This window comes from Opisthorchis viverrini, assembly GCF_000715545.1.
Source record: "Opisthorchis viverrini unplaced genomic scaffold opera_v5_62, whole genome shotgun sequence".
Classification (NCBI taxonomy): domain Eukaryota; kingdom Metazoa; phylum Platyhelminthes; class Trematoda; order Opisthorchiida; family Opisthorchiidae; genus Opisthorchis; species Opisthorchis viverrini.
Genome location: NW_008751718.1, coordinates 740,593 through 763,023, shown reverse-complemented (window position 1 = coordinate 763,023; position 22,431 = coordinate 740,593). Strand labels below are relative to the sequence as shown.

The following is a 22,431-nucleotide window of genomic DNA, read 5'->3' as shown; positions in this document are numbered from 1 at the left end:
GTTCTTACAACAACATAATTCGACGGTTGCTTACAAATCCACGAATACTTTTCAGAGGACACTATCAAAACCGAAAGGAAAGTTAGATTTGATAAAGAAGAACAGCGCCGTATGTAAGAACCAATTCAGAGACTAAGGCAAACAACATATAAAACAAACGGGAACGAATACCAAAATACATGAACACAAGGTTGAAAAATACACCCATTTGCAATTTGCTTTGCTTTTCACGGTAGACTCAACTGAACCCCTCGTTTATGATATTCTTCAACTGAATTCTGAACCAAGACCGCCTCATGTTTCAGTTGGAACGATATTCGAGGTATCACAATACATTTTCATAAAGGGCATTGCTCACTTCGCTTACTTGATGAGCTTCAATAAAGGTCAAACCAGTTGTGGGCTATCGATGAATCTTCAGAAACTTTGTCAGTGGTTCCCTTTACGATCATTTCTCTCATTTCAGTGCACAAAAGTCAGGAAAAAAACACGAGTTTGACTAGAGCGTAATTTCATGGAAGCAAATTGCTCCATAGAAGAAGCTACCAAAAAACACACTAAAACCGCTGCTAATTGTCTCAACTAATTTATAATAACGCAAATTTTTCTACAGAAACTGTAAAGAATGAGTCGCCGGTATATCATTCACGCTTTGCCGCTGCACGAAAGAATAGAAATATCGGTATGAAGATACACCACAATTGTCGTGTCCAACTGTGGGTGCCGATAGTTCCAAGAGCGCTTTTGCAGTCTTCCTGATACCATGTCAGTCTTTAGTCTGCGCAAGTCTAGTTTTTCGTTGATCATTTGGTCGACGGACAGAGTACCTGAAGATAACAGAGGCTCGGGTAGCATGCTATCCCAGACCATGCGTCTCTATGTTGGACAACTTTTGGTGTCCCCAGGGAGCCAGTTGACGTAGAATACGCGTTGACGAATAATTTTATTCGGACCGAAATAGAAGCCTCAGAGGCGTTTGACGCCGTTGTGCGTGGTGATCTTGCCCAGGAATTTGCCACGATAGCATCTATCGAACTTTGTTTCTAGGAAAAATCACCTAGCTAGAAAGCATCAATCGAACAGGTCACCATCCAGACCGTAGTAAATAGCAGAATCATCGTTTAAAATTCACAAAGCCCCCACTTTTTGCGATCAAATAAAAGTTGAATAACTGTGGAGACAAAACTGCCTTATTTTACCCTAATATTTATGTTAAATTCTTCAGGCGCAGTTTCGTAAGTTCGCACACTAGCCTGTACCTTATAGGAGGAAAGTTTAACAAAATTGGTCAGTTGTGTTTGTTTGGTTGTACCTGATTTCTGATGGATGACTGAGTAGGCTGCGGAAGCGAGTTTTCAACACATCCAAAATATCTCTAGTCTGTCTTCAGACTCCTCCATGAAGATGGTTCTTGTGACCCGAAGTTATTCTCAAGCGGCAGGGACTGACGAGTTGTTTGGTACCGTACTGACATTTGCATTTTTTGCTCAGCTGTAGATTAAAGGACGATTTAGTTTTGTCAAACTGATAACCCAGCTCTTCTCGGTCCAGCATCATTGTCGTGTTTACGAATCAGATGAGGTTTCGACCAATAATCACCATAGAGCCGGATAGCGCCTTTTGCAGCTCCACCGACTTATTCTATTTTCCATCGCCCGCCGCTACAAACCGTTTTTCTGTTCCAAGAATTTCGTTCCATCATTTTTCAGGATGAATTTGAAGTCATTGTCGAACGATGACAATAAGAAGTTGCCATGTTTTTATAGGTTTATATGTCCCTGTTCTAACTGAATATTTCCAGGCTTAAACCAGAACTGCAAACTGGAAAACGCTTCCTTTATGGTCGTTCATTGATCCAACTCCAAATTGTATTTTCCCCAGTCCCGAAGTTCTACCAAAACAGGGCATAAAAATTATCTTTTTACAAATGGTCGGTAGTTAATGGTTATTGCTTAAATAAATTTTGGCTGGTAGATAAGTTTTAAGAATGAGTAATTGTGCGCAGGCGATCAAGGATATGCCAGGACGCCCTCTCGCTATTTGCATTTATCATTAATTTATTGATGCACTTCGTCCCAAAGAATATCACGGAAAGGGATTTTGTTGCATACTACAAATCCAGCTCCTTCTTCCTGCAGACTACGCACTGCAATTCCAGTTCAGATGCTTCCAACTGTATCTTAAGCATTTGCCCTTCTTTCAACTAGCTAGTCTCATTCAACACCGAAATGTGAACATCACACGGTTTGCATTCCTTGACAACAAATTTTATCCACTGTTCAGCTCCACCACTATTCTCCTTATCCGGTAGTACCATACTGTTACAAATTCCTAGCAAAAACTGTCGAGTGATGATCCTCCCTTAACAGGATTCATTTGGCCATTGTCCGGGGTTTTGAGGGTTGACCTATTCCGGATATCCGAAACATTGGTCTGAAATTGTTACCAGCACGCGGCTTTCAGTATCCGCATTTCCTGACCAGTCCTCCTTAGTGAAAGGCTGCGTCGATTCTCCCGTAAATCTGGGAATTTCGGTTGTCTGGTGGAAAAGACTCACTGTCCTTACACTTAAAGTCGCAGTAAAGCTATAACATCAAATCACCTAATAGTAAGATAGTGTTTCGAGCTTTTTTGACTCTATGATTGACTTTCTGACATCTTGGAACTCGGGGTGTTAATATTCCTGTCAGAAATGCCTCCAGAGGCATCGGAGCGCACCAGCCCTATTAATGTTACAGGGAACCTGCCTTAGGTCGCGCTGCCACGGAAACATTTCTCATAGGATAATGACGATACATGATACGCAACAGTGCCATCAGAGCTAAATAGGAGAACACTCATGCAATTTTGCTGTTTATGTATTTAGTGACTCCGCATTCAAATTCTACTACTACGAAGAGTGACGATAATGGCATTTTCGTTTTTGTTTCGTATACCGGTGCGAATTGTGTCCCCCTCTCCCATGCTTTTCTCACGAACTTCTGATGTTTTATCGTTTCTTTAGGTATCACGTCCAAATGAATGCAGGTTACACTGCACCAAGAATCTTGGTTAGTAAGAAAGTAATATTCGGTTCGAGGATGGTACATGAATGTGCTTGGTCACTGATGTCCAGTAAGTAGCCTAATTTCGTACCATATTTACGAGATTTTCAACCAAATCGAGTGCATAACGGTCTAATCCAAAATACCCGTGACGTCATTCGCCGTGTCATCCTGTTCATGCAACTTTGGTTTCAGCAAACTACCTTCCAACACCAACCAGGGAAATATGAAAACGTTCACCCTTCACTTCGTGTTCTGTGACAGCAAGTGAATTCTGTATATGGGAGACGCTCCGCATCGGCATAGTGAATGTCACCCCCATCACACCTGCGTTTAAATCGATAAGCTTGTGCCAATCAAATCAACCAGAACTGGACTGCACATAGCTTAAAAGCAATTCAGTCATACGGTGACCGTTTATCTGTGATTTAGTTTTTTTCAACAAACCCACTTCCTTGGAAAGTTTTAATTCAGTCTGTTCACATCAACCGTAACCTTTTGACAGCAAACTGACAAGCGCGTTGGATGTTGCAGGAAACAAGCTTGGAACAATAATGCAAGGATAATAAGGAAGAGTTTTGGAACCATAGAGAAAGTAAGTTACTAATGGAAAATCTTTGAAACCGAAACGTCAAGTTACTAATAGTTTGTAGACGAATAACTCTAGTCGTGTGTCCTCGTGTTTTGGGCTAAAATTTCTGCAGAATTACAACCAAACGTTTACTCAGAAATCATGGTTATAAGTATGAATGTATGATAAAGATAAAAACCTTCCTTGGTCAGTATAGAATAGACACAGTATTACGGATTCCACAAACGCAGATTGCAACGAAACGCGGCCTTTCGTTGATCGGAATTCAGGAGCGAAGTTGAAATGAACTTCTGTATAGTGGATGTCGGACATCTACAGTCATCAAAACTTGAAACAATTGCAGTGTTGACATCAACCACAGAAGTGCAACAGTCAGCGGCTGCAACTGCACATCTCGTTTCTTTAGAACTCAAGTAAAGCCAAACAACAAAGGGAAGATAGGAGCAGTTGTCACAAGCTTGAATGTTGAGAGATTGGTGGTAAATACTAGACATAGTAATGACTAACAGCTGCAGCAACAGGTGCTATGTGGAGACAAGGTGATACGACAGACTTACGAAACTAAGCGGAAAAGATCCTCTAAAAGTTACTGCTAAATTTGCCAAGCGGACAGAAGCGGCTACTAGGCGGCTACTAGGCACACACCATCCAGCGTAATGTCACATTTCGGAATGCGTGACGTACCACACACAGGCACAGTTCGTTCTGGGCGTGAACTGCGCCAGAGTCAAGCAAGAAATAACGTAGTCAACAAAGGGTTGCGTGTTTAGCGGAACGGACGTGGTCACGCAGTTCCTGGCCGAATGATCGCCGCTCTGGAACTCCCATCCTAAGTTTCCAGCTTCCAATGAGTCGCAGACCGATTTCTCCTCTGAAAACGAATTAAAGAAGCACACATGAAACTTAAGGGACTGTTAATAGAGGTGAACGGGTAAGGAAAGCATACAAGCGTAGAAAATGAGAACGGTACTGGTATTATACGAGAGTGAATAGATTTCATGCAAAATCTGGCCATTTTTATGCCCATATGAATGAAATTTGTGACAAAATGAATTATTACTTGCATTTTACAAACTAGGAAAAACTGGAATTCAGCTTGTCCGTGACTAGGTGTGTCTGTTTTAATTTAAGTACATGATGAAGAGTGACAAATGCACATAATTTTCCTGGAGAACTGATTGGTCAGCCATGCTCTGTTGAACCAGCATTGGAAGAAACTGGTTGAGGCAGTGTTTCATACAAACTTAAGGATGCTTCTTGGCCCTTTAGTATCAGCTGGGCATGTGCCAATTCGGAAGACTTCGTGATGCAGACATGCCTGCATATACTGACGAATTTCCGAAGGTGGTCCTTGAAGAATGACCAATGTAACTCACAGGATACTCGTTCGGCTTTAATGTGAGCTTGAAGTAGTTCCGGCATTTGTTTCACCACACTATTGTAAATACTTTGCCACTTTTGTCCAGGTTCGGATGACTAGTACGTAAAGAAAGTTATCTTATTTACAGGAAGATCATTGTGCAACAGATATTGTTCCAAAAGCCGAATACGTCCTTTTTACCACTGGCGAATCCAAAAACGCAGAAATAGTGCAAGCTTATGATTTTTTCTAATTCAAGTGAAGTTATAGGAAAACCATAAAAGTAGCGTACGACAATGTATATATATAATGCATATATATACATATAGATATATATAACCCCACTCCAGTTTCGCGCATGCGTGGTTTGTCTGGTGACGAATTTTTGACTGAGTTGAGTCTACCTTCACTAGTGTGTATTTTGACCGACTCTGATGACCTGCAGCTTGTTTTTCAGTTACACAAAATCAGCACACTGTCTGAAAATTGCAATTCACAAGATATACACTACACTTTCTAGCGTTTAAGATTATTCGCCTGCCGTAATAAGCATTTTAGCTGAGTATAGCTATCTCTCTTCGGCCACTTGACGGTAGTATAAGTCAAATATCAGAAAACTACCACGTAGTCAGCCAAGTGGACTTGTTCGCACTATTACACACACAGCAGTTTCTAAGCGGTTGTATGGAACTATGTTAGGACAAGAACATGTGTTACGTCGATATCAAAATCCAAAAATGCATCAACAAATGAATCCGTTGAGTCATTTCTTCACGGCTCCACTAACAGATTGGCAGCTGCAGTCCATTCTTGAAAAAGGATGGCGGTGCCGTCAATTCAGGAACAAGAAATGTCAGTTGAATAGGCTGATGGTAAAACAGGCGATGATCTAAGCAGTTAAACGAGAATCACCCTGAGACCAAACCTAAAATAGAACAGTGAAAGATGCCATCGGATTTAGATCGTTTCACATGAGGCTAATTATTAAGGAGCTCACAATCAGGTTGTGTTTAAGAGCTTACTTTATTCCCAGGCAAACGCTTTATTGAACATTCCCTTGTGCCGAAACCCGACTCTCAGTACAATTGTAACTGCTACTCCGGACTTAGAAAACGTCAACTGCGCTGTCAGTTTAGCTGATTTCTTAGAACACCATTTAGTTAGTTAGTAGCCAGGGGTAATACACCCAACGCAATTTGTTACCCAGTATGCGCTTAAAATAGAATCGTGTATGTCTCTGAAGTAAAATTTCTTAAGTTGGAAAATTTAAACGTCATTTAGAAAGTCATTTAAGCACGACCACTTTCATGGGGATCACTGTACGCCGGACTTTGGAATTGCCATAAAAACTGGATGGAACTCGTTGCGGTTGACAGTGTCTGTACTAACAGGTGCCTTCAAAACAGTCATTCTTTATCGAATGTGCGCATTCGGATGTCAAAGTTGGTTGAGTGTCACAGCTAACGTGGCAGCCGTGCGCCACAGGTCGTCATGCATTTAATTTCATTAGCAACCTGCAAACTTTCTTGTTATCTTCACATAAGGTCATACTTTATCACTTTAACAAAGGTACCCATAATTTATTAGTATGATAAAGCCTGGTGACAGTGACTTGGAGTAGAAATATTGGAGATCACAACTTGTGGATCTTGAAAGCCACTTTCAACTAGCACTCAAGAGAATCAGTTCATTTGGGAAAATTTTCCGCAGAACATAACCAAAGTGTCCGCCTAGATTGCTCCTTGTCTGACAAGTTCCGACAGAAAGACTCTTAGATGATAACCAAGAACTGGAATTCCCCTAGCAGGTTAGCTTTTTTGTGATCGTGCTTTCTGGTGGCGTTAGTCCGCAATAGACATATTTGTTAACGGAGTTGCTTGAAAAAGTCTGCTCACCGTAACCAAAACGTCGGATTATAACACTTTATTCCACTACGCGGTATTTTGACCTTAAACTTTCCATCGAAAACTTTATTGTTTGAATCACCCTGAAGTGGTGCCGCTCAGTCGTGAGGCTAACGTGATTCCCAGGTAATGGTAAAAATTCTGCATCTCATCGGACGGATTCATTCCCATTCTCCTTCCGCAAAGATTTCCCACCTTCCCTTTTATCATTAACATTTGGGTATTTGCGAGTTATCACAACTTGACGGTAACTCTTAGTAGGCTTTTGATGTCTACATTAGCGGCCAAACGTATTTTTGGAATTTCTCTGAGATGTGTCGCTTCCAAACCTATTAGGTCAAACGGCTGGCAACGAATGATCTCGAAGATCTCCAGTGATGCTACTTGACTCTTAGTCAGGCTGGTGACGGTAGAGGCGAAATAGGTGACACCAGTAGTACCTCGGCTAATAATTGCACTAATTATTTCACAGTAAATTTTGGGGCTGGAGAAATCTTTCGGTTTTAAATTTCAACTGGTTTGTCTCTTAACGACAACAGTTAGTAAAAATTATTTTTCAACGGCATCAATATACTGTTCGATTTTCAACGTATAAGAAGGGGCGCAAGTTATCCGTAAATGCTCTACAGCTTAATCATACCCATGAGTTGCTGAGACATTTATCTTTATCCGATCAGATATTTAGATAGGCATAAATATTCCCGGAATATGATATTTGAATGAATAATGGGACTTAAAAATTTATGCTAAAGTGGATACAAATGGGATTACAATGATTTATTTTGAGCATCATTAAAGAGTAACATGCACGCCTTTTCGTCCAATACGTTCTTAACTTAACGCTCGAGGACATAACACACATCAGCAAAGAATTAACTTGGATGCGTGACCAGCTGTGCAATGTGTAGTAATCAGTGGCAAATTCGGCCGTACATTTGAGTAAAACGAACAAAACGAAATAAGCATTATTTGCGAAGCCGTTTTTACTAATTTATTCTTATATAGATAGCTTCTTTTTTTGGTTTTAGGAACAGTTTTCTACGGTGTCCCCCAAACTAGTATTCTCTTCTAGTATTCCTTTATGACCACATAAGAATTGCTGAGTAGAAAGTCGAAATTGTCCTGATAGCTTTCCGATCCACCAGCACTCTGAGGAGATAGAGAACTACCATCGAACCAGGAATTCCTCCCCCTCTTCAAACTCTCTTCACACTATCATCAAAATAAGAGTAGCCCGGAAGGTATGTTCATTTACATGTAATGAAAAATCGTCATTCAAAGAGCTAGTCAACACGTGAATGTGTCGTGTAAGTTTAGTGCGTAAAGGATTAGATTCACTGTTGTTCATGTACATGCGAGTTCTTCACAGTGCCGGTTAACTGCTCCTGATCTTCCACTGGTCTGCAGATCGAGGGTTCAAATCTCATTGGAGATTCACGAGAAGCCCTCCGCAGCTGATTGAAAGTTGGGGCAAAGCAGTTGCATAAGGTATTCCGGGTTTCGACATCGACTGGTTTTATCTACTGGAAAAAGATCTCGATTAAAACTAGTCCAGCTCACTATATTAGGAAGATATGCTTGCTTGTTTTAAGAACGGAAGACTGTTGATTACGACTTAGACCTCGGTTGAACCTTTTTTCTTTGTGTAACAATGCTCAGTAGTATTCGATGTGTTGCAAAGCCACAGTACGCTTCACTTTTTGCAGTTCTGTGAGTTCCGTTTGTGACGCTCCCCGATTGACTGTCTTTTAAACTCTTCTTTGTATGGCCAACTTTTATGTATTACCAGAATGAAGAAATCTGGGAGAGATACGCAATCCATGACATCGTCACATCATTGTTTCGGAATCGGTTTAGCCGAACACACTAGCGGATCAATGACAAGCCTGAATCTTACAAAATCAACAGCCTCGTTGTTTATGACTGACGAATCAAATCTTCAAACTCAGCGAAGAGAAAAACAGGAAGATGCTAGGATCAAAAGGGAAGAAACAAAACCAGATAATAAAAGATGCACGATTGGAGGCTACGGATCGGATAAATCTATGTCAACACAAGCGAAGCCCGCAGAAACTAAGAATAAGTCTTTTCTGGTGAGTGGATTTGAAACGGTTTTTTCTCATAAAATTAAAACCTATAACAAACCCTTACTTAGATCACGGTTTAATGTTGAACGCTTTTTGCGTAACGGAGATTACCTATCTGGTGATGTAGAGCAGATCTCACGTAATTTTCCGGTTTTATTGAGAGTCAGAAATGGAAAGGACAGAAAGAAGCGATGCCAGAATGGGTCGAGGCCGTTGCACTGTAAATTTCGTTGGAAGACATCACAAAAGGGAGATCCGACTGAATCAGTGCTTGGCATAAGTGCAGTTTATTAGTAAGCGATTTGTCGATTACGCGGAAAATAACTTTAATGAGAACAAAGAGACTTTGCCTACCTGAGCAGAGTGAAAACAGTGGTGGGCTGTCAAAAGGCTTTCTATAACTGTATGAATAACATTTATGTCCAATTTTTTGTACCGCTGAGTAGTTTTGCATGAAGTTTTGTTTTTCAATACATAATGCCTAAGATTTACACGGGAGCTTACAAGACTAAACTTCATGAGATTCACAAGACGCACAGTGATTAGTAGTTTACTTAAAGATCCTACTTGAAGAATTGCCCTTCAAGAAACCAGTCGGTAACAACATCTGCAGTTTTCTCGCTGAGACGATTGTATGAAAAGATAATTCATTAAGAAGAATCGTCTTTGGTTTGTCCAGTGGAAAAGGAATTACGTAGGAAACGCTTTCCTAAGAAAACAGCTCCCCAAGGCCATACTTTTGGCAGTTGGCTTGTATGCTGTCCCCAAACAAGACCGGTCGTGTTTTCAAGTCTATTGACAAGTTGCGTAATTATTCGCAGAATAAGACTACCAGCCACCTTGGGCAATGCTTCAGGCGGTTTATCAACGAAGCAGTGAATTTGTCAGGTCCGATGTCACTAGTTTTTTGGACTCACTCTACTTATGACTAGCTAAGCCGCAGAGGACGCCGTAATTTTATGTCAGTTTAGTATCCATTGGGTAAGCAAAAAGATTACTACTGATCTCCATTGCTGATTTCTCTTCCACCTTCTAATCGCAAGAAAAGTAAGGGCGAATTAGAGTAAATCTTCCAAAGAATTCACCGGGTGAGCGATAAGCGGTATATAGTGTATGTGGTATTTCGGTAAAATCCAGTGTGTGAAAACTTACTAGGTAGTTGGCATTTTTCGAAACAGTGATGAACCTGGGACTGACTGGCATGAGATGAGCAAGAGGTTAATCATATGGCCCAACTTACATGGAACTTTGTTAAATACAGTTTAGTACAGGATGTGGGTCTCGCCTCAGCCTGAATTGATGGTCCTCGTCCCTTCTATCAAAAGAAAATGTCAGCATGGAATTCTTTTCCAACTGCAGTTAACAAGGGCAGACGCAATGATAATCGTATCATTATTTGAGGTTTAAATATATTGGTTACACCAGATGTATTAAAGGAGGGAAGATAATTTTATTCACTGAGTCAAACACGCCCATCAAAAGATGCAGATGCATGTATGTACATGCAAAAAGTTGGTTACGGTTCGATGTTAATGGTTTCAGTGTGTGGTTCTCATAAAACGCTTCGGACGGCATTAGGATTGCCAAAGAAGAATGTACCTGACGTCCAAATAATTTGGCTCAGAAAACAATTTGAAGTAAGCACACAACCCATAGTGGCTTCTAACAATTCATCCATAATGGCAATTTAGTGTGATATAATACAATGTTATGAGGATATTTCGAACAATAATTTCGCCAGGAAGTCTGCGCTGAAAAGTCAGAAAATACCGACTGCGATACCACCTAAAAGCGTGTTTTATCAGAACTCTGTTCAGTCCACTAGAAGCTCAGTCTGGCAAAAGTATTGCAAGTTTAGAGCATCCTATTTATGGATCGCCTCTGCATCAAACGGTGGTTTTCGATCCCAAGGCAGGAAATTTTGGAAGACGAGTCTAACAAAATCTCATGCAACGGATGCGAAATTGGAGAGCAGGCAGTCATTATACCATACCGTATGGAAACTAGCTTTACAATGAGAGTAGGTGCGTTGATTTTACCGGGCTACATGTTGCAAAGCGCACTTGCGTGTGGAATTCGGCCGAAAAGTTTATTTGACAAGTTCCCCACAGTTTTCTGTTCCTTTGAACTCTAACTGACGCCTTGGGATCTTCCATTATATAACTTATCAGGCTTTTGAAAGAGCTTTCAAGTGTCCATGCATGCAACCTCTTCGAAAAACCTTTTTTCTAGCTAGAAGAATGGAAATATCATTTGCATCTGGCCAAAGAGTGCTTGGTATAGTCCACCAATGATACCTGTAAAGTTTGTGTGAGGGTCGCTAAAGGACAGCAATACACGTAACTTTCATGTAATTCTTCTCGTTCGAAATATACATCCAAATATCTGCAAGACACCGTGGGAAGCAGTGGTCTAAAGTTTGATTTAACTCACTTTTAGGGGTGAAATGCAATGCAGTTTACTCTTCGTTGTTATAAGGATGGTTATAGAAAGAGAGGTATCATTAAAAAAGTCGCAGGCTACCACAAGACTATGCCTCACCAAACCAAGTTTGGCATTCATTTGTTTTTGACGGCTATGTACTTTTGTCCGGACCTGGTGCAGTTCCCTGCCTGGAATACAAATTTGTGCAAACAATTGCATATATTGACCTAGCAACGAGTTGAAGAAGACTATAATTATGCTGGTTAGAGCCCATAGCACCCATCAGTATATCAAGGCTGGATGTGGTTTCATTGACTCTGTACAAACTTCCGCTACTTCGGTATCTCCCTGGTTTTATTGGACATTAACCACGAGTTAAGATTTTGTGTCGCCGAGACCAGTGTGTCTTGTGATATGCTTGAGAATGGAATATATTAAAATGAAGTGTGTCGCTCGACAGTACAACGCTTACCTGCAAACCAGTGGCTGTTTCTGTCTCCCGATATAATAATAAAGCACTGGCCGTTATCCAGCAGTGAAGCAGATTACACATACAATGCTCGAAGCACAAGATATGCTTACTGGGGTTGCTGTATTAGTTCCATATCCTCCAGTTTCCAAGTCATCTGGAAAACTACATATAAAACCAGTCTGAGGTAGTGAAAACATGAGAAGCATTTGAACAATGATGTTGCACTGAAGGTTTAAAAAAATTAGTCATGGTCATCAGTCGAATAAAATATCCTATGTTTCGTTTCATGCAAAGATTTCCATTTGCAATTCAGTTATCGAGCATTACTTGTTTACTTTCTCCAGAAAATGACAATACGTTATTTTCCAAAGACTGTAAACGTGTGGTGCTGCGTTGGGTTTTCCAAGCTTTTCCCTTTTATCTTTTAGTTCGATCATATACTTACAGTCGAGTGGGCTAGTGATGGTTTAGTCTGAAGGAATCAAGAGAATATCCCAGCAGTAATATAAACAAAAGGACGGTAATATGTTTGTCAGTTGTTTTACGGATAACGTAATACACCAAGATAGCTAAAATCTGCTGGATAAGGAGGAACGTGGAGAGCGTCTTCTGTCACTAACCAATATTTGGGTCGCTCATGTTTCTTTTCTCAGAACTTTCTCAGGCGCGGGTTTTCCGCTAAAAATCGCAACCGAACAAAGCACACCGCAACGAGCGAATCGTACGCTTTTGAAGCCCCTCAGGCAGTTTCAACTATGCATTCGGAATTTTCAAAATATATAGCGTTGGAAAGAAGGCCACATGACAGGTACGTATATGCTGTCTGTGAGTCATTTGCTTTTCACGTGAACACCTATTATTTCTCTCGATGAAAATCTCAATGAATAGCGGAATCTTTATGAAACTCTGCAACCTGGTGGAAAACTAAAGATTAAATAATATTCACTGAAGTTTTGCGTGAGGTTCCCGCTCACTGGAACTAAATCCGAATAGTCCAGCACCGCTCAAGGCACTTTGTATGCTACCTTTCTGTCGAGAAAGACTGGAAGAAATACTAAGATTCTTTCGCAATGAAATGGATATAAATCGTTTTCCTACCTGCGTTTTACGGTAATGTTATGGTATGATACTCTGCGGCACCTGCCTTACTTGAGTTCTTCTTGTTTCAGCTGACTTTGACCGATCTGGCGCGTTTGGCTGAGATCAATCATTGATTAAAAACCACTCTGGATTTTCCACATAGATTTGCCTGACTACGCCAGGCGAAGCAGTCTAATTTCTCACTTAGGTTAACTGTCCTCTGTGGAATGGTTTACTTATATCAAGGTGCGGTGGGGTGCTGGTCAGATTACTTGTCCAGATTTCCCGCAACATAACTACTATGACAGACGGATCCTAAAGCGCATGCGAGAAAATGACAGGCATGTGCATAAATGTATACAAACTTGCACTGCTAGGAAGCAATTCACTATATGTCCATCGAGAGCCTATCGGCAATCCAAAAACATGCTTGCGTGTCAGTTTCGTTTTACGCACGGCTACTGATAGTGTCAGGGCATAGCTCACCTGGCGTAACTCAAAAACCCCACCAGCGGAGCTGACTTGATTGAAATTTAATAGCCCATTTCTTAGCCCGAGAAGCTGTGTTCTAACAACAAATACAAACTGTGTATACAACTGCCCGCTGTCATGAAGCATATCTTCTAAACCAGAAGTTTTTCGTTTTCCTCAGGTTGACTCACGTCAATCTGTAAAGTCACATGCATATTGTCAAACACAAGAAATAGTATTAAGATGCCAGAACAAACTAATTTTCAGTGAATTATATACTCCCACTAGCTATCGGTTCTAAGCGCTGACTGTAAATCACTCAACACTTGTTCGTTGAAGTCGAAGGAATCCAGTTATTGAACATGCTTTAGCACCCTCATTAGACTAAGCCAGTGGCTATTAAGGTGGTCCGTAAATCGTAGTCCGCTACTGCAATCTGCAAAAAATGGATTCACTCAGTTCATCCATCTCTGAGTTTGAGCTGTTAGTGTTAAACCAACCTTCTTGGTGAATCAACATGCTTTTCATGCATTTTTCGCTCGATTCTATACCTTGACCAGAGAAGTCATGGCAACTGACAGGAAAACAATAAACTTCCCGAGTGAAGAGGGCTCAGCATAATTGAACCATAACTGCATATGGTTGCAATGATTTATTGCATATGTATGCAATAAATCAGTGTCTGTTGTGTACTTCCACGCCAGATCCGTCCGAATACGGAGTATTATCAGCGGACGGACCAATAGTGGCTCCACTCTCAATCGCTTACATTACTTCGCAAAAGCCCTTTTGTAATGACAATTTGGTCAGTGATGAGCGGGATCTTCCGAGTCGGAAAGACAGTTCGAATAAGATAAGGTTGCATGAACTGGATTTTCATCTTCGCTGGCGTCATTTAAGATATTATGCAGGTCATTGCCGAGCTGATGTAGCGTGCAAAACTTCTACGGATTTACAGAGCCAATGGCAAAATTAGATGAGCTAATTTTGGCATCCTGTCGTTTTTCACCTTACCAGACACCATAATCAATTTCGTTGAAATTATTTTACTGGAAACTTACCAGACATTTGGACACCACTGACGCCCCGTTTGCACTTGGAAACTGTCCCATACCAATGGCTTTCATATAATGGCTTTCATATTATACCACGCCTAACCAAACTACACTATGTGGTAGTATAATAGACAGTACCATAATGAACTCTGTTACAGTAAGATATACTACGGCAAACCATGTTACGTCACAGTATACTTGCAGTATGCCATACTATCTTCCTAATCGGTAGCTGAATTTACCTGAATATGTTTCACAAGTCTGAGTTCATCTTTGAAGCAATTTGGCTTCAGAGCTTTTAAAAGGTCAAGTGAATTGTGAATCACAGGTGAGGAATTTGTTAAGGAAGATGCGAGTCAGACTCAAACGGTTTGACGAGTTTAGCTTCGTGATATTTTATGGAGCGGTTTGAACAGGACAACTATCAGCTTTTGCTTACATCGTCAGTGTTCCGAAAATTCAACGGAAGCGACTGTGGTTAAGAACGTTCTAAGTTCCTGCAACTTGCATCGGTAGCGTAAGCATATCCTTCTTTAGGTTTCCAATAACTCTGAAGGGTTTTTCATGCAATGAAAATTTTGCCTACATACTTTGAAACGAGACCCCATTATATTTCACGATTTGTGCTGCAGGCAATTCATTATGAAATACAGCTAGACAACACATTTAATATTTGCATGTCCATATGTCTTTCTTCCTGAAGTTGTCTTCCTTACTCTGTGGAACAAAGCCTTCGTCCCCCACTGCATCTTGAACTATCAGCTACCCAGAAAGAGGTCAACGAGTCATCAAACAGAGTGTGCTGTCAGTCAGAGTCAGACAAAATTGATGCCAGTCAGACCAATTGCTATCGCCAGTCGACACAAAGGCCACCAAGACCCACACACAGCACACCTAAAAGCACTCACCAGCTAATCTGTATCGTACCCAATTATGCCGCTCCGGGCTCGAGTAATACAAAATATCCTCGGCAATCTTGTCCGCCACAGAATCCACCCCAAGCTGAAGTTTTTGTACGTCGTCCAAGAACACCCACTTTAGGACGTACGGCATTACTAGTTCGTGCATCTTACTCAAACTTGGATTGCGAGGCCAAGCAGTTGGACAGGTGTCCAGAGAAACGAACACAACACACCTCACAAGAAAGCTGGACTCATTTCAACGAAATTCACATGCCACCAAGAGGCATGAGCCGGAGTTCTAGTGTAAATTGTGAACTGAAAGAACAAACCAACCTGAACAATGCGAAGTGAGTATTCAGGAGGTGTAGCAGTACTGTTCGAGTGTAATACACTCGTCTACAACGGCCTATCTGATGTAGCCGCGCTACTTAAAAACGGGTAATTATAACCATGAACTACATGATTAATATGCCATGTTAAGCATATTTGCGCAGTTAATATTGCGCTGCACGCTTCATTTATCATGTGTTTATATGGTAGTTGGCTCAAAATTGCTAATGGAAATTTTGGTAACGACGTGCACGAAGGTGGCACTCCAAAGGCTAACTACTGAGTTCGTCAGAGTTAAAACGTAAAATGTCATTAGTTTAAAAACTGAGCAAGCTCTTATCTATACGGAAACCTAATGTTGCTACCTAATAAAGTAATATGTGTGCACAATACTCTGAGAGATTTCCGTTCGGAGATAACGCCGCTCAACAAAATTTAGAGATTGTTACTTTGCTTGAGAGTTTTGCACACAATGCAGTCAGTAACTTTCAATCATGGAAGTTTAGTTATCCCATGTCATCACTCTTTTGGTGCTACTCACGAAGTAGAAAATGCTTCAATAAACCAATGGTTCTAGAAAAGTTGTTATCACCACTAAAGGTGTTTTCAAACTTCTTACAGAAAGTTTCAAAAGTAGTTTGCGGATAGTGGAAGGTAGCGCTAAAAACGATATAGAGGACGGTGAAGTATAGGTGTGCCGGTGCCGAGACTACTATTATCATGTTCAATAACATAACATAATAACAGGCAGGTGGCACAAAAGCCCGTTTTCTAGAATAAGCAAAAAAATAAACTAAAAGCGTTCCTGTGTTCAAGGTCATGCGGGTTGCACAACTGTCAATTTTCAAACCGCGCAACTCATGACTGACAAAGTTGAGTGACTGGTGGAACTGTCAATCACTAGGTAATTAGTAGCTAATAATCCCAACCTCTGTTCATGTGTATCTGAGTTTCCAGCCGACCTACGCGACCCCACTGAGAATCAGGCAAACCGTACGCATAGTCTTCAACCTCAACCTCAACCTGTGAGCGGTCGGAACCAGGGGACCGTGTGCATGTTTGTACGTGTGCGTCCGAGTATGCGGTGAATTCTGTGATGTTCTGTGCAACCCAAATGTTGAAGTTAAATGCAACATCATCGCTCAACTAGGTTCATGCAGCATGATCAGTGTGAACCAACAATTGACAATATCCAAGACCACGGCCGGGGCAACGAGATCTAAGTTCCTGCAGGCGCACCGTTTTAGAATGACGATGTTCATGCTGTTCGGGAATTAACCAACACCATAAAATCCTTTACTTCATGTTCCTCTGAATTCTATCTAATAACTGTTGACCGTGCGAACGACGGATGCTTTATATGATCCTGTTAGTAATGATGCGTTGATTCATTGGTATTCTCGGCACGCTTCGTACAGAAATGAGGCTGGTGAACGTTCATCCTAAATTAATTGAACCCGTGGTTTTCGCGGAGTACGTATCAACTCCTTGGTTTAAAACCTGCATTAAGTTCCGTTTGATGGCCGTGTCAAGTCGGGTGGCCATAAACGGGCGCCATAGTGCTTGGTCAGGTTCTGACCACCACTACCATAGATCCTCCTTTATCCAACGCGCCTCGTGTGCCTCAGACGTGCGGGCTGAGTAGAACCGCTTCAATACGATGCTCTTCAACTGAATGTGCTGCACAAAGTTTGCCCCTTGTTTTGGTTGGTACGATACTCACCCACCTGATGAGCCCCAAGAAGGGCAAAACCGGTCGTGGGTTGTCGAAGAGTTTTCAACAAAATTTATGAAAATATACTGCGATACGGCGGATATCGTATCAACTGAAACATATGGTGGCCTTTGTGCAGCACATTCAGTTGATGAACATTATAAACGAGAGATTCGCTTGAGTCTTCCGTGAAGACCAATATGATTTGCAAATGAGTGTATTTGTCAGAACTGCTTGAACTTGTCAAACTTTTCCACATACCTAGACGCACACATACATGCATGTGCATCGTTCCCTAGTTCCAGTCACTCACCAGCATTGCTTGTGGGGTTGACAACACATGCACACGGTTTTCTCGACATGCGGGTAAGTCACGCACATCCACTGTAGTCAGATCCACAGATACGCTTTCTCTAGCAATCAGAAAAAGTTCTTTATCGAGGTCACTCAAGCAGGTACGTGGTATGAAATCGCATCGTATATCTTTGGTGATGTACCCACTAAAATAGGTACACAGTGGTCCAATCCTATCATAATCTAGACCAAGGAAGCACGTTTACTGAGACATTTGGGTCAACGGTAGGTTTCCTCTGAGTTCATTAGCGCCCGCGTACATCTTAATCACTGACCGTTGAACTTGGCAACTCCTCCAAACAAACACTGAAAAGTGACAACCATCAGATACCCTTACCAAGGCTGATACAAATGACCTCTTCTATGGTCCTTTCTGTGTTTCGTTATAAGTCTCACTATGCGACATTATTCGATCGTCCCTGGGTGTTTTTCTCGTATTTGCTATTATATCCAAAGTGTCAGTGTCTCGCAATAAAGCCTCTTTATGCTGAGATAATTTCGATAAAGCTATGGAACCGAGCCGTTTTCGTAACCATTACCGTAAAATAACCCTGACAAAATGCAGACCACTTGGCGCATAGGCCTTGGCCGGCTACTAAGAAGCCGGGTAACATCTTCGTATTGTTAAAAAATGTCGAAAGACAAGTATATATATTCTTTTTGATCACCATAACTTTGCTGAATTCACTGCAGAAAACCTCAGCAATTGGGTTCACTGGTCAGGTTGACAGGAAGAAGTCGACAACGATGCATTAAGAGTACTACTTTGGTCTCAACAAAAATGAACCACGCGTTTGAAGATATTTTCTTCAATGGACGAGCTTCACAAAGGCTGTCGCATGTTTTAACTGACATGATATTCAAAGTATATTTTCTCAACGTAATAATTTACTAATGAAACCTCTCCAACATTTCACTGTCGGCTTTATCCTTTTTCGCATTCATCGAATTTGCAAATTCCCAGACTACCCATTGACTTTAGGTTCATTTCCCTAAAATTAGTGCAGACAGCATAATCTAAGGTGAAACGTCTGAAATATGCACTCTTGAGAACCGGTGATTACACTTGGGCCATTGTGTGTATCTGAAGTTATTGGAAGCCAGTCACATTCTCGCTATGAATCAAAATATATACGCTTCTGAGCACATTCCGGTCAATCATTTCACAGAATCGCTTTTCGTTGCACAAGGTAATATACTGACAAGGTGAACGTACTTGCTTGGCCCTAAACCTGCTAAGACGTGAAATTAGACCAACCGAAGATGATATTTGTTACAGTTTTCTCAATTGTGATTGCACATCAGCTAACAAGCGATACAAATGATTGATTAAAACCGTTTCTTGATAGCCTATGTTTGATGAAGTTGTGCTACTAGGAAGAAAGGTAGCCAAACCCCATTCAAGCCATATGGTTAATGAGAAGGATTCTCGCGGCGACATGCAAGTTTTAAAAGTACTATAATGAAAATGTTTTCCCAGGAGTAGGTACGCTAACAAGTGAAGAACTGTTGCGGTAGACGAAAAAGGTTTGAAACTTGCTGGTTTACTTCGCCTTGCTTGGTGCCATTCAGTAATTTTCCGCAAAAACTCCAATGTCCTTTACGAATAATCACCGTCCACCAGCCCAACGGGACAGACTAAACAGAAAGTGTGAGGCTAGAGAGCTGTGCTGCATTCCCAAGGTGTGTATACTGACTGGCAAGCATCAGTACCCGTTGGGTGGTAAACTCTAGTCTGTTCTGGAGAACGAAACTGCCGGTCATCGTTAGACGACGCACTTAAGCACCTCATTGTTTATTACGATCTATCGTAACGCTACTAGGGAACATGAAGAACACAGTTCTCCATCATTAAAAAGCAAAAGTATGTATTTTTGCTCAAAACGGTAGGAAACTTTCCGAAACTTGCATATTTTTTGACCGTCTTGTACTTGTTACAATTTTACGGAACCACTGTAATGGAGAGTAACCATGCTCGAGAACCACCCTAAGGCCATCTTGGACGTGGATAGCTCATTTGTGCTTAACAGTCTTTTAATATTGGGCGAGCATTTTATACAAGAAGTAGTACTAACAAGGCTTCCCAAAGCCATGCTACTTTCCAAGATTGACTTTAAAGACTGGAACAGTGTGTCGCTGAAGCAGAGCGGTAAACTCCGAGCTGAATTGGTTAGCCAATGATTGGCGGAGAAGATCAGTGGCGGATGTGCAGTTATGCTAATAATCCAAAGAATGTGGTCATTGCTAAAGGAATGAAGTTCAGTGCCTACGAAGAATACACATTTGGACAACACAAGTAAATGGAATGAATTTCAACAAAATTTTAGTCAGTGGTTACTTGAATTCCTACGAAACCGTATCAAGAGGATGTATGTCCCACTATCCATTATTTATTCAGCCTAAAAAACACTGAAAACGTCTTTGGACCCGCAGTGTAACCAACATCTATATGACGCTTATTGGTAGCTGCGTGTGAACAGTGTGAGTAAGTTCCAGCCCGGCAGTTCAGTACGCACCCGATGTTCATGTTTTCATGCAACTGGTAGTCCCAACGGTAGACAGGGACCAATAGATACGAAAAATCAACAAGTTGAATTTGGTGAGTGAGACGAATCGATCGTTTTAGGTGGGCTTGGAGTGCACATATTTTGCTGGCAAAAGGTAGAAACAGCACAATAGTAGGCATGTGTGTTCACTGCAACTAAACGGCGTTTAATCAAGAGCAAGATTTCTCTTCCAGATGGCAGCGGCAGATGGACTGACTTTTTGCAGTAGTTAATGGCTGCACCATGACTGCATAAGTCTCAATGAATAGCTTTTCTCAGTTCAGGTATATGAACTTTTTGTGACGCTGTTGAGGGTTAAACCGCAGATGAGCCTGTTGAGTGAGCTCTTTACTGCGGCACGAACTTTTTGATGGAGCAAAGCTGAACTCTAAAAAACTGCGCCATCTAACTGGTTTTTACGAAGAGGCCGTTAGAGATTTATCCACGCGTTGCTTAACCAACGAGCTAGTTTGTAGTTCTTTCGTTATTTATCTGTGAATAGCAGCCACTTGTTAGCACTGTTTGGTATAAAATATAATCCTACAAATTGGTCATTATCGGTGCTATTTAAATTTAGTGTGTTGCCATGCTTACATTCCTGTCATGGAGGTTTTGATCCGGTTAGCCCATTAAAATGTCTGCGAGCACCGGTTCCTACGGTCTGCCATTGTGACATCATTCATTTTTTTACAATATGTACCTTGGAACAAAGCTACACATTGGTTGTGTGCAAACTTATTGTTCTAGATACGCCGTTCAAAAGAAGTCCTGGGCGTAGACCATTCTGCCTAGTACAACCATATTAATTTTATCAATTTAATGGAAGTAATCTTTTCTAAAAGAGATTTAAAATCGTGTGAAGCCAACGTCATTGGAGCAGTGATTTGGGTACTCCTCGGTTCGGTAGAAACATTATCGAGAATTTCATTGTTACGGAGATCCAGAGATATCGGCCATCAGGCGCAGGATTCCAGAATGTCTATGCATTTTTGTAATCCCTACTTGCGTGGCGCACTGGAGTGAAAAATATGTCCATTGTTCCATGAAAACTTTCACTTATACGTATTAAAGTTTGTGATTCAGTGTTCGTTACACCGTGCCGCCAACTAAGAATTTGGTATTATCAAATAAAATTTGTGTCACTGTAATCTGCTTGCTTTGAAGGGATTGTGACGGGCCGTTATCCGGCGTTGTGCTAACAAAGTACTCCCGAGTGCTGTCATCAGGGAGACGTGTATTTTACTGAGTAGATAAGACTACCTGATGGGTATCAGTTCATACTAGTGAAAAAGGACAGTCAATGTTCAATTGTTGGTCATCTGGCCGAGCTTGAAACAAGGATTGTTAATTATTCGTCCCAGATCCAACTGACATCATCCAACCCAGCACTGACAACGTCACCTCGGTTGAGAATTAGCCGTTTACAATCCAACTGCCAAGGTTGGAGAACGGACAAACAATCAGGCAGCGCACCCAAGCTATCTACATTCCACCACATCACCGTACATTGGTTATAGAGTCCTGGACTGCTCACAAAAGTGTATGGGCTGAGATTGAGTGTTTATTGAATGAGTATTGCTTGCCAGCAAAAAGCCTATTTTTGTGCGCTTTGCACAGAAACGTTTTGGAGAGATTGGTAACGTATACGTCTACATTTGACGCAAAATTTGACGTACGTTCTTTAAATGGTATGAATTTTCGTTTTATTAGCTTACTAAGCGTCCTAGAGTATCGGAAAAGCAAGACTGGGATCCCCTCCACATCATGTGGTTTTCCGTTGCGCTTCAAAAGTTATAAAACATGGAGAGAAATGTGGACCTGCTTAGGATGGTCTAAAAAACAGGGACAAAAACACAGTTGCACCAGTTCTAAGAAATGTATGTCAGACAGTTGAGTACTAAAAAGCCAATGAGGCTCTGGCGTGGAAATCAACATCGGTGTTGATACACGTGTGCAATGAATGCGACCAGGTCCGATTGGCATGTCAGTTAAACCGTCAAATTTAAAGAAATAGCATGGTGTTGTAATAAAAAACAAGTGAAACCGAGATTTGTGAAATCGTGCATAACCCCCTCCGAGGATTTGTTTATATTCAA

At 41.2% G+C, this 22,431-nt stretch overlaps 2 protein-coding genes across 2 annotated transcripts in view; one reads left to right on the top strand and one right to left on the bottom strand.

Annotated features, from left to right (window-relative positions):
• T265_04003 (hypothetical protein) overlaps positions 1–22,431 on the bottom strand; it is a gene marked incomplete at both ends in the record, with an annotated part of 76,645 nt that overhangs the window by 17,775 nt on the left and 36,439 nt on the right. The window contains 2 exons of the mRNA XM_009168621.1: positions 10,228–10,302; positions 17,749–17,935. Coding sequence (XP_009166885.1) covers positions 10,228–10,302; positions 17,749–17,935 — 262 coding nt within the window. The remainder of the gene's footprint in view (positions 1–10,227; positions 10,303–17,748; positions 17,936–22,431) is intronic.
• T265_13384 (hypothetical protein) lies at positions 8,691–12,691 on the top strand (the record flags this gene model as incomplete). The annotated part of the gene is made up of 2 exons (XM_009168653.1): positions 8,691–8,993; positions 12,537–12,691. Coding segments are annotated over 2 exons (456 nt in total), but the record flags the coding sequence as incomplete, so codon positions are not given.